We start from the raw sequence: 12,703 nt of genomic DNA, 5'->3' as shown, positions 1-12,703 counted from the left end.
CAGTTTAAGACTGGGATTCAATGTAAAAAACAATTCCATGTAAACTTAAATAAATTCTAAATTCCAAACATCTACATACACACAATATTGATTAATAGTTTGTTAAAGTAAAACACAACATATTTGTTTACACATAATATACCAGGCTAAGAATTCATATGGCAGACATTATAAGTGCATACTGTTGATAGCTGATCAATCTCTCAATACTGATATTTTCTGGTTCTAATCTCATAACAGTTTCCATGAACATTTTACAATCAGAAAGTTTTACAAACAGAACAGCGAGTAGTGTTGAGAGAAGGGTAGACATTCTTAGATTATTAGATTCTTCCTGGTTGAGTGGACCAACATGTCAAACTTGGCCTTCATTAACCCAATACAAAAGCATAGAAAACGGACGGTGCATAGGCTTCAATCACCTCCCACAGCACTTTTCCCTCAGCTGTGTGATTCACTAAAATCAAATACTCAGTCAATTCACTCCTACTAAGTCCAGGTTTGAGTCATGGTTATTCAAGCATCATATGTGCTGTGCGCAACAGCCTGTAGATGAGGTTATTTCATAACAGGTTGCAGTGACAAGAACATCAAAATCATTTTTTTAAAGATGTGAATCAAACTAATATCTTCTAATATCTTATATTTATACACTTAAGTTTAAATTAACTACTAGATCATGGAGGGAACATAACAAACCCTGCTGGTTTTCCTTTTCCTTGAGGACTTCAGAGATGATTAATACATGATTGTCTAATATTTTCCAGGTAAAAACTATGCAACCTGTTTGTCACATGTTCTATTTGCCATCAGAACAGTCTAAATCTTTATTGGGCAAAGGGATTCCAGTTCTTTTTCACATATTGAAACGAGTGGCATTTATAACCTGATTTTGTGTTCGTTTTTGAGTTTCATACAAATACGATAGAAGGGTGTTACACAGATCACCTTTCCCTTGAGACTTGCTTTTGAGCAGTCTTGATGCTCAGACGTTGCCTCTTTGTAAACAGGTGACTGATTCGTCCAGGCCATTCATTTCAGGCTAAACTATCTGCATAAAGGCTGAGGGAAGCAATGTGTCAACACATCCGATCTCCCCGTGGGAAAGCCCTCCATTTGAACAGTTGACTGACTCTTTAAGGGGATCAGAGATGTTGATGGTTGAAAGCAGTGGTGGTGTGTAACTTAGATCATATCGTTCTTGTGATTTCCTGTTGAATAGTCCTGATACTCCGTTGTAACCTCTTTGTAAACAGGTGGCTGGCTCTTCCACAGTAGGTATGTGTGGTCTCCTGTAGCTTTGCCTCAAGGGGGAGTAGGAGAGTGCTGACGGGATTTTCCCCGAATGGGTACTGTGAAGAAAAGAAACATGGCATTTCAAGATATTGCTGTTATCATTTTTGCATTTCATTCAGGCCAGCTTATATTGTGAATGTTTGGAAGACCGAGGGGAAATTAATAACAATTACCACAACAATAAAAGAATGGGCTTAGTAAACCATGACAGTGTTATGGAAAACTACAGAAAAGGCACTTAAGATACCGTAGGCTTGGTGGTTGTATGCTTTTGTATGGACATTTTTAATGGAAATGGTACAGTCAAGTCAATGGCAGGGATAAAAAGAACAACGAAATAACAGTCAACGGGTCAACACTGGTCTCTCATTACAGGCCACGGCTCTTTAGTAATATACATGAATAAAGAATTAGGCTTTTTTACATTCCGCGAGTGTGCCCTACTTTTACTGTCCTCACAGTAAATAAGGGGAAATTACCTTTTTATGAGGGCTCATTTTACTCCAGTTTGGCCAGGCATTAGGTCACTCAAAGCACACTTGCTTTATTATCTTTCATACACAACAGCAGGCGATAAAGCACCATTAACTGTCTCCTATCGATTTTTATGTGGATGGTGCGTTGTCCACATCCCATCATTGTGTCTCAATGTAGCATCAGCACTAAACATTTTACAACTCTTCTGTGGGCCTGGCTCAGTAATGGGGGCCGCTTTATTGCTAGCTCCACTGCAGTCTGGGATATCCTGTCTCGGGAGAGCCCACTGAGGAGTTCTTTGTGTGCTGAAAATGAGAGGTTTTCCAGCAATGCTTGCAATGGGCTTCTGGCCTGGTGTCCTCAATGGCCTGGGAAGGGAATGGAGGAGGGGGGACGAGGCTGAGAGAGCAGCAGCAGCATTTTTTTGTAAGACCTTCCCCAAATGTGTAACTGAAGGAACAAGGCAGGCAACTCATAAACTAGAATACACATTAATAATTGAAATAACAACTATATTTCAGCCATGGACACAATGTTCGATATCTACAGACCTCTTTTACTATGTTTCCCCCATCATCAAGCCAATTCCTTCTCTTCTGTGTGAAAGTAGACTCTGGACACGCATTGTACCAGGCAGCTTCACTGAAGGTGTGTGTGTGTGTGTGGGTATGTTGCTGTGTAGGTGCGCGTGTCACTGCATGAGTCCTGTCTATGAGACGAATGGTGGTGTGGGGGCCGAATGGTCCATAATGAAGGCTGCACGTTTACTTAATAGCAGAGTACATTGCCCACACCGATAGTGGCCGATCTGGGGCTGCGGTGGTAATGGATGGAGATCAACAAATAAAGCACCCCTCCTTCCCATCGCTGCCTGCTGAAATCAACAATAGTAGATCGAATGCTGCCCGCCAATGGAATGCCCTCCTCCGAATAGGAGTAGCCTAGGACGGGATGGTTTTAAAGATTACAGGAGCGATCGGTGCAGATTAACCAGCTTTGGGAAAGCACAGGCTTGATTGACAGAAAGGTAAAAGGGACTATCGATGGAAGGAGGTCTCGCTAATAGAAAAGCAATGTGTGTGTACCCGGAGTACCCTGATGATGTAATTGGTGTGAAATCCTTCACACAAATGCTGGCAGTTTTATCAACAACAGCAATTATAGGACATAAAGGAGAAAGGAGAAAAAAATACTCCTACAGTTGTTGGTAAGGAGGGTTCTGGACAGAAGAGAGAAGTTATATGGGCAGTCATATAACACTTTTCCTGAACATAAATAAACTGAATCCTGTGATTCTATATTTGTTAGCAGATTTCCAAAACAAGGCTCTCTGGGGGTATTCTTAAGTGCATCAAAAATGCTACATCATCCACTTTCTTAATCCGGACGTGCTCCACTTCTATCCCTTCCCCCCCGCCAGACAATTTGAACTCCCCAGTGCCAGGGATAGTTGAGGGTATCATTACCTTCTGGATGGCTTCATAGACAGCCCGGAATGCTGGCTGCTTGTCGTCATGGTACACGCCTCTGTTGCCGTGGAGAATGAAGACGCCCTCCTGTTCGGCTTGGTGGCAGTTGCTGCCGTAGATACAGTGGTCTGGACGGTAGTTCCACTGGCAGGGGAACACAAAAAGGCTCTCTGGCAGGAGGACACGGGAGGGAGAGAGTTAAGGATTTCACACCATCTGGAAGTCTTACTTAGATACCTAACACATTCCTCTACGCAGAAACAACAATAACATCAAAGGAGCTAGAGTCATCAGATGCACTTTAGTACAAATAGTATTAGACCTCAAATCAGTGATCTGAAATCAGGCTAATGTCTGGGCACTAGGCCTACTACTCATGAATGAATGAATGGTCTTTATTGTCATTGATATAGTACAGGTACCAAACAACGACATTTGGGAGGGGGGGCTCCCCTGGTGCTAGGAAAAAAAAAACTAAAAACAAGAAGGGAAAAGAGTTGGTTTACATAAATAAAGGCTATGTACACTATCCACTATACTATACTATACAAATAAAACACTGTGCTGTACTCTATGCTATGCTATACCTATTCTAACATTTCCTATCTCTGAACCTTATGTACCCGAGGGTTGTCATATTGCACATAGTGTTATTGCACATTCATTTAAAGTGTCGCAGTTTGCAGGTTTGAAATGTGTTTCAGTATTACACTTGATTTCAATCTAGTAGCTGCCATCAATTTGTCTAGATTGTCCAGGGCCTAGAACCTAGGTATTTGCTGTGTTCAGGGCCTGAATGGCCCTGGGGTAGAAGCTGAGCTTCAGTCTGTTTGTCCTTGCGAACATGGTCCTGAACCGCCTGTCCGAGGGCAGCCGATCAAAGTGTTCGTACCCAGGGTGGGATGGGTCTCTGGAGATCTTGGAGGCCTTCCTGAGGCAGCGTGTGACAGTAGGTCACAGAGAATCCTAGAAAAATGACCTTACCTTCATTGAATCTTTACAATTAAACAATGCATATATTTTTGGCTTACCTGGGTTGTGGTGGAATATGATATTGAGGAGGTCCTGGTCGCCCCAGGTGATGTTGAGTTTATATTTCTGGAGGAGTGGCATCAACAGCTCTTCCCATTGGAGTGGCACTGCTGTCATGTCATTCTGTTGAGATAGGAAATAACGGTAGAGACAGTAACAAATGGTCAGTGTGGAACCTTCATTTATGGACTATGTGAAACAATAAAGACAGTACACCTCACTGACACCAAACCACCAAAACAACATTGCTTCATTCTGTCAGTGCTGGTAGTTGGTGTGCCATGCAGAAAAAAATGACAACAGTGGCCTCCTCTGGTCACTGCTGGTGGTACAAGTGACAAACAGAATTGTCTTGGCCATCAATACAAAAGGAAACAGACCTTTTTACACAACAACTATGACAACCTGTCTATATTTAAAACACTTCAACAGGGCACACAACGTGTAAACTACACTGAGAAATGACAGTCTCCAAAATTGCCGTCTCAATTTTGACAAAACACAAACAAAGTACCTTGAAGTATTTGTCTCTGATGCGAGTCATGTTCATGAGCATGACCCCTGAGTTGACCCCTGTCTTGCCGTAGTATGGGTGGCGGGCAAATCGGTTGTACCAAGCAATGCGCGGCTCCTCATGCTCTGGGGCCATGGCAGCAATGTGGCTGGAGTTGAATTGGCTGAGGAAGGCCCAGATCTCCTCCATAGGCTGTAGGAAAAGGATGTCTGTGTCCACATACAGCAGGGAGTCAACCTCCTTAAGGATGAGCTGGGCAACAATGACAGACACAGAGTTAAGTCTTAAAAGACAAGACCAGCACTGATGTAGAACATTACCCTGACTCAATGCTGTTATACTGTATATCAGCACTCATGGAATGCCTCTTGTCCAATCAAATTACTTGGTCGGAACTAACTGTTGTATAATGTAGAACATTACCCTGACAATGCCATTATCTGACCTGTGAACCCTACAACAAAAAGGACATTATGATTAGGCCTAAAGGTAACAGTGTAAAGTGTTTCATACACATGGCCAGTCTAACCAAACCCTGCCTTTGCGCTTCATTGTTTATTAGGGTACATTGATGGTGGACTCACCGGTAGGAAGAGCCTCTGGGAGGCACAGGGTTTGAAGAGCTTCTTCCACTCCTTGGCATTTCCACTGGGAAAGGTGATGGGGTATGTTGTGTAGTTAAACCTGGTCTGGACGGCACTGGGCCAAGAGTCCAGCTGAGGTGACACAAATATGACAGATACAGGTACTTTAGACAGAGACATGGAGAGGACAGATATGATACGATATCAACGACAAATAACTAGCTCCTGCCGGTTTCATTCCCATTCCGGTACTGCTAAGCCACACTGCCCAGATGTTACCTTTCCAGTCATCCATACTCACAGCATCTCTGAAGCTGTCATGCATATGGTCCTCAGCAAAGATATGAAATTGCAGTGGTTTGGTGCTGAAGACCACAGCTGACTTGAGCATGGTGAGGGTCTCCTCTAGTCTGGGGCCACAGGCCACCACCGCAAGGTGCATCCTCTCATCTCTACTGCTCTTGAGAACAGAGGTTGGCTTCTCCCTGAGATAGGAGACAGACACAAGGAAAGTGACCCAACCACCCACAACTAGGGTAGCATCTAAGGGGGACAAGTCAATACAAAAGATGAATAGAAATGAGGAGAGCATTTCAGCAGGTTAAGGAGTCTGGCGTTCAGTCCTCGAGGGTTTGTGGTCCTCGTAGTGTTATTGATGAGGAGACACATGTAAGTAACGCACACAACTGTATACTCAGTCTAAGAGCTAAATGAAAGTAATGTGTGTTAGGCTAATCAGTACTTCACTATAGGTTGTAAAAGAGGTTATGGGGCCACTGCAGCCGTCTCATGGGGTGGGGTTGCCCTGTCTAGGCCTACCTACAAGATGATTCCATTAAGCAGTTCATTCCACAAACATCAGCAGGCAGGTTCCAATATGATTTCCAGAAAGACTCTGACAATGAATTGCACCTGACATGACAGAAAGAAAATGTCCTTTTCAATCTTTCATTGAGGGTTATCCCTCTGATTAAGCCCACAAATAGACCTACTGATATCAATATATATAGCCTGGTGCTGGGTGGAACATTCTTCTTAAGTCTCAAAGTTTGTGCTGGTTCATAATAATAATAATAATAATAATAATAATAATAATAATAATAGTAGTAGTATTTAATAATAACAGTACTACTCAGCATTCCCTGAGCAGATGCTGTCTAGCCAGAGCCCCTCCAAGGTGTAAGCTAGCCCACATAAGCCTTAGCCTTAATACATGGGATTAGCAGGAAAGACGTACAATAATAGCTATCTTTCTTAGTAAAACAGATAGCTAGATAGTTTTGAATAACCATGCATCCACCTGACCAGCTTTGGAGAATGGGTGTTAAAAGTGGCCACTTGGGTCACAAACGTCTTTGGCTTGGCCCCTCTCTCAGTACTCCAGGGGGGTATTCCATCAACATCGCTAAAGAAAAATCCAGGTTTAGTCTGATAAGTCTCGCGAGAGTTCTTAAAAATAGCCAGGCATATTCTGATAAGTCTCGCGAGAGTTATCAAAAATAAGCCAGGATTTTCTTTTAGCGACGTTGATGGAATACCTCCCAGTAGTAGTTAGCTTGCTGGCTATGCAAAGGGGAGTTAACACCTAGCTTGTATACGCATGCCCTTTTCTGACAATATTCCAGTCGGTACAGTTAAGTACCTGTCGTGTCCATGTTGGCCATCCAGGCCTGGCTGTCTGCTGGACTTTTGAGCAAATCTCATATCGGTCCATCCGTCTTGCGACTCCAAAGACGAGGCGAGTTGGTTAAACACATACAACACAGAAAAGAAAGCGAAGGCCATGCACAGCAGAAGTGCGTGAAGATAGCATCGCATTTTGTTTATCAACAGTTCTGAACTACCCCATACATATTGTTGTCATATGTAAATAGATAGTAGCCGCCGGCTGAATTGGCTAGACGCTACTAGCTGTGTTGACAACCTTCAGCTCCACCTTCTCTGTAGTCTCGCGTGGCCTCCTTGGAGACTGGAGACTGGAGACACGTTTCCTCCTCCTCCTCCTCTTCCTCTTCCTCTTCCTCCTCCTCTTCTTCCTCCTCCTCTTCTTCTTCTTCCTCCTCCTCTTCCTCCTCCTCTTCCTCCTCCTCTTCTTCCTCCTCCTCCTCTTCTTCCTCTTCTTCCTCTCCCTCCTCCTCTTCCTCCTCTTCCTCTTCTTCCTCCTCATCTTCCTCCTCTTCTTCCTCCTCCTCTTCCTCCTCCTCCTCTTCCTCTTCCTCTTCTTCTTAGTACTTTCATCTTAAAATGTTGGACTTGTTTCCTGACCTTAGCAATTGCCTCTTTGCGGCAGCACTACTACTGACAAGAGAACATTACCCCCCCCCCCCCCCCTCAAAGTAGACACTTAACAAGTAGCCTCTTGTCTGAAAAGACAATTCATGCCATCTATTGAATACAGCCAGACAATGTTTTTCTTATTTTCCAACATCTAACACCAGGTCCCAGCTATCAGAGAAAAAAACACAAGGTCCTCAATGGAAATCTGGTCATTGTTGATGCTGCCAGCCATAGCACTGCAGATGATTATGCCAGACTTGAGCTTGTGTTTTCTGTTTGTGAAGTGAAGTGAGTGAAACTTATTTATATAGCGCCTTTCGTACATGAATGCAACTCAAAGCACTTTGGCCTGTTCTTAAAACTTCTTGATCTGATGTCTTCTCCTTGTACAGTAGCAGGGCTCCTCACTGTCTCATGTACATCACCCCAATGTGTTTCTGACACACCTGATGAAAATATATAAAATTGCTGACTTCCAATGTTATGACTTGTAGGCTATACGATAGTCCTTCGTATCCTAACACACTTACAAATGCTGTCTCACAGGAAATAGCAAATGTGTCTCTGTTTGTGCCATCCGATCACTAGAAAAAGATGATAGCCAGTCTGACTGATAAGTCTATCAGGTAAGTTTTATTTAATATTTTACAATATAAACCACTGTTGATGACAGCATGCTTGACTCTACAAAAGTGGAGGAGAAGCACACTTCTTAACAATATTGTTTCATAACTTTACTCATATTAGACAGTAACACAATAAATTGAGATGCTCATTGACATACAACATGGCTGGATATAACCAGTAACATAAACAGTGATATGATTCAGTAACATGTGCAGTAAAATGTTGGCCGAACTGGAAATAATGCTAAAACAATATGTTTTCATCAACATACACCAGATGCTAGCAGGTGCAAATGATCTGCTGCTAACACAATTCAATGTCAATTTACAATTAAGAGATGGCCGCTTCACATTTTTTCCCCTCAATGCATATTCATCCTCTGTACAGCTAACACTCTTTTTCTGCTGCAATAGTCCACATTGGGAAGAGTTAGAACCCAACCACTAAGTGTGTGATAACAATATAACACTAAAGTGTTGGAATGAATAGCACCATAACCCATGGCACTGTTCAGCTGTACATCCACGAGTCACACCCGTCCATACTGTTCAGTTCACTCATAATGACAGACCTTGCTGAAACAATAGATGTCGATATGAAGTGTCTTCCCAGAAGCCAACTCATAATACTTGCTCATCATGGGAATGCAGTGTAGTATCCAACCCAATTAGAACTGGTGGTATTGTTGGCAAAAGTTTTTACAACGTGTGCATGTTGAGAAATGACTTGGGGGAGTGACATGGATGCCTAATGGTTTGAAGGTGGGAGGAGGGAGGTTAGTGAGTCTCTCCGTTGACCGATGAGCCCTCCCCGCGGGGCGAGGAGGATCTGGAGACCCCCCTTTCAGTGTTGTCAGAACTGGAGCCGCTTTGGCTGTGCAGGTCTGCCGAAGCAGCGGGGGAAGAGGTGGTAGTGGGTGGCTTGGTTTTCTCCTTAAAGTCTGTGATTACGACGGTCAGGTCTCCCACGGTGACCTCCAAGTGCTGGGCACTGCTCCTGTCCACGTTTTTTAACCTGGGCCTGTGATGGAGACAAAAAAACAAACAAAGGGGGGATTTAATAAAGAGATTCAAACACATGTCATCTAGAACGTGAACAGTATGACTTATGTTCAGTTAGTTAGTATACACATAGGTTCTTTACCTCATCTTCTTGTGGCCGTTCTTTTTCAGTGTTGGTTCCTTTTCGGTCTTGTCCTTCTCCGATTTTTCTTTCTTCTCTTTCTTGGGTTGCGTGGGTGAAGCAAACTGCTGAGTTACTTGCTGTGCGACCAACTGAGAAACAGGGCGAGGTTTCCTATGACATAAAAAATGTGCAATTAGACATAATCACTGACATAATATCACCGGCAGGTGACCCCTGATTCAGTACAATTCTTCTTAACAATAACAATTTAAGTGTCAACACTCAAGTCTTTTTTGCGAACAAGACCAAGCTTGCCTACATTATCACTTATCCATAAACCCTACATTATAATTACCCCCCCCCCCACCAACATTATATAGAGATCGACATCAATATGACAACCCTTGTGTACATAAGGTTCAGATACAGGAAACGTTAGGATATTTATAGCATAGCATAGAGTACAGCACAGTGTTTTATTGTATAGTATAGTAGATAGTGTACATAGGCTTTTTTTTATGTGAACCAGCTCTTTTCCCTTTTTTATTTTACCCTTGGCCCTCTTGTTTTTTAGTCTTTTTTTCCTAGCACCAGGGGAGCCCCCCCCCTACTAAATTTCGTTGTTTGGTACCTGTACTGTATAAATGACAATAAAGACCATTCATTCATTCATTCATTCATTCATTCATTCATTCATTCATTCATTCATTGAGTAGTCACTCATCACACACTAGAAACTTCAATCCAGCACACGCCTGTTCCCTGATGTTTACTCAATTCCAGTTAAAACAAACATAGCTTGTAGTAATATCGCTAGATGTACCACTAGTAGTGTTAGCCAGCCTGAAACTGTAACAACCTATCTTCTCTCCTTACCGGGTGGACGTGCCCTTCCTGACATCGCACATCATGCACTTGAACGCCTCGGCGCTGTTCCTGAAGGTGCAGACGGAGCAGTCCCAGTAGCCATCGTCTGAGCAGGGCTTGGGTTGCCGCTTCGGCCTGCAGACCAGACACAGGCTGTGTTCGAAATGGCATACTAGCATACTGCATACTAGCATACTGCATACTAGCATACTGCATACTAGCATACTCAATGAGTATACTAGCATACTGCCTACTAAATTCATAATAAGTATGCCAACGCATCCGGGTACTTTCCCCTCCCGTAATGTCCACGCCCCTTTTTGGGTGATAGAAGCAGAGAAGTTTGAATGGCGGTCAATGGGAATTTCTGGTCTTCGCTCCTTTAATCCGATAAAATAAGAAAACCGTAGTGCTTTTTAGATATTAGGAGCCCAAATCCGATGGCCAGTTAGGCAAACTATTATATAGTGTCATTGCCGATCAATGATCGACGTCGTTATATAGAGAAAATTAATGAAATAGGGGTTGATTCATCAGAGCAGTCATACGTCATCTCCCTGTCATCAGGCATTTGTAGTTCTTCAGTTGATACTGCATAGCGCCTAAATAGGTTAAAAGGGGTACCAGAGTGCAGACCAATCCCCCCCAAGCTCCCCATGTCATTAAGTGATTACTTAAATGCTGCGTTTACATTCCCCTCATGATATCAGAGCCCAGAAAGAGCTTAGCTATTACACGGCAAATCAAATGAAGAACTACAAATCCCTGATGACAGGGAGATGACGTATGACTACTCTGATTAATCAACCCCTATTTCATTAATTTTCTCTATATAACGACGTCGATCATTGATCGGCAATGACACTATATAATAGTTTGCCTAACTGGCCATCGGATTTGGGCTCCTAATATCTAAAAAGCACTACGGTTTTCTTATTGTATCGGATTAAAGTAGCGAAGACCAGAAATTCCCATTGACCACCAGTCAAACTTCTCCACTTCTATCACCCAAAAAGGGGCGTGCTCGTTCTGATGACAGGGTGATGACGCGCAATTGCTCTGATGAATACCAGCCGACCGAAAATCTAGTATACATTTCTTGCATACTCAAATCTCGCGATACTGTACAGTGTGAACGCACTACATACTCAAAATCTACGTCATATCTAGTATGAGCAGTATGCTAGTATGCCATTCCGAACACAGCCCACAGACACACACACAGGGGGGTTAACGCTTCAAACATAAACCAGTCTAACGAATACATCGATGGATCATGTGTGTCTTTGAGCGCCAACATCACAATACATGTATGCGAGTCTCATTTGAACCGTGTGATTAACAGATTAACGAGGGTAAAGCTGTTGTATTTGGCCCAATAAAACAGCCCAAGCTCCGCCATGAACGGTAACATTGTAGCTCACTGCTTCCACTGGTCGTGGTCGTGATCGTGTTCTGATCATATCTAGTAATCATAAGATAAATATATATATGCAATTTTACCTGGTGGGGCTCTTCTTGTCTCCCATCGTACAAAACCTATGTTTGTTTATGTTCAATAAGGATTAATTTGACGGGAAAATTGACCAAGCCGCTCTCAGCTGTCGTGGAAACCCCAGTCGAAGGATGGTCACGTGGTGAGGTCTGTCCAATCACAGCCATGGCAATATCACAGCAGAGAGCACCGAGAGAGACGATTCTTTTGATATTGGTGCAACCGAACTCTAACTAATTTAGGACTAACTTAGGACATTATATTTATGTATACATTGTCCGTGATTATGTAGTGGGCAGTAAATCTAGACCGTACTGACTGTTTTTTGTTCTGCATTTTTTTTGTTAAAAATAAATTATCCATGCAACTTCTTAGGGCATCTTGTAACCTGTAAGGATTCTTTGTAGCCTAACATCTTCGAATCAGAAGTCAATGGCAGTAAATAGGAAACAGAATTCTGTATTTTCTGATTTGAACAACTCAGGCCTTTGTCTTTGCATATAAACTTACATAATAGAAAATCCACTCAATAGGAAATAAACATTTGTCATTACATTGTAGCAAAAAATAATAGCTCTCTGGCTGGACTGACAATTTTGATAGAGCAAGATGTCTGTTTTTGAAAATAATATAGCCTACGAATTTACAGGCAGGTGTAGTATTCTTCCATCCATGCCAGTTCTATGGGGAGGACATGATGACATCAAACTATGCTATCCTAATCCTCTATTGTAAAAAGACAATCCCTTATTACAGCCAATCAGAGGGCTGGATTGTTTTAATCGAACATTTCGAGTCTTGTGATTGGCCCCCATAACCCTGTACAATCAGATCGTTTCTCACCACTTTTGAACTGAAACTCATAAGGTTACTGCATAGTGGGGTATAACAATATATACAATATTCAGCCATTCACAATAAACATATTCATTCTTCTTAC

At 42.6% G+C, this 12,703-nt stretch overlaps 2 protein-coding genes across 2 annotated transcripts; both read right to left on the bottom strand.

Annotated features, from left to right (window-relative positions):
- Positions 1-1,051: 1,051 nt before the first annotated feature.
- Positions 1,052-7,190, bottom strand: gxylt1a (glucoside xylosyltransferase 1a; the record flags this gene model as incomplete). The annotated part of the gene is made up of 7 exons (XM_080545112.1): positions 1,052-1,352; positions 3,240-3,412; positions 4,274-4,397; positions 4,789-5,040; positions 5,373-5,504; positions 5,674-5,857; positions 7,015-7,190. 7 exons carry the CDS (start codon positions 7,188-7,190, stop codon positions 1,191-1,193), a joined length of 1,203 nt encoding a protein of 400 aa, XP_080401238.1. The 3' UTR covers positions 1,052-1,190.
- Positions 7,191-8,347: 1,157 nt separating this feature from the next.
- LOC308170329 (YY1-associated factor 2) lies at positions 8,348-11,874 on the bottom strand. The gene is made up of 4 exons (XM_080545100.1): positions 11,772-11,874; positions 10,278-10,403; positions 9,420-9,572; positions 8,348-9,296 (listed from the first exon to the last, which is right to left on the bottom strand). Exons 1-4 carry the CDS (start codon positions 11,795-11,797, stop codon positions 9,053-9,055), a joined length of 549 nt encoding a protein of 182 aa, XP_080401226.1. The 5' UTR covers positions 11,798-11,874; the 3' UTR covers positions 8,348-9,052.
- Between the last annotated feature and the right edge of the window lie 829 nt (positions 11,875-12,703).

The sequence above is a fragment of the Nansenia antarctica genome, assembly GCF_963989245.1.
Source record: "Nansenia antarctica genome assembly, chromosome: 14".
In the NCBI taxonomy this organism is placed as follows: Eukaryota; Metazoa; Chordata; class Actinopteri; order Argentiniformes; family Microstomatidae; genus Nansenia; species Nansenia antarctica.
This window is presented reverse-complemented; position numbering and strand designations above follow the sequence as displayed.

Coding starts and splice junctions, on each gene's coding strand:
- LOC308170329 (XM_080545100.1), bottom strand. CDS start 11,797: ATGGGAGACAAGAAGAGCCCCACCAG. Junction 10,404..11,771: donor GACAAGAAGAGCCCCACCAG/GTAAAATTGCAT, acceptor TCTGGTCTGCAG/GCCGAAGCGGCAACCCAAGC. Junction 9,297..9,419: donor AACGGCCACAAGAAGATGAG/GTAAAGAACCTA, acceptor TCTCCATCACAG/GCCCAGGTTAAAAAACGTGG.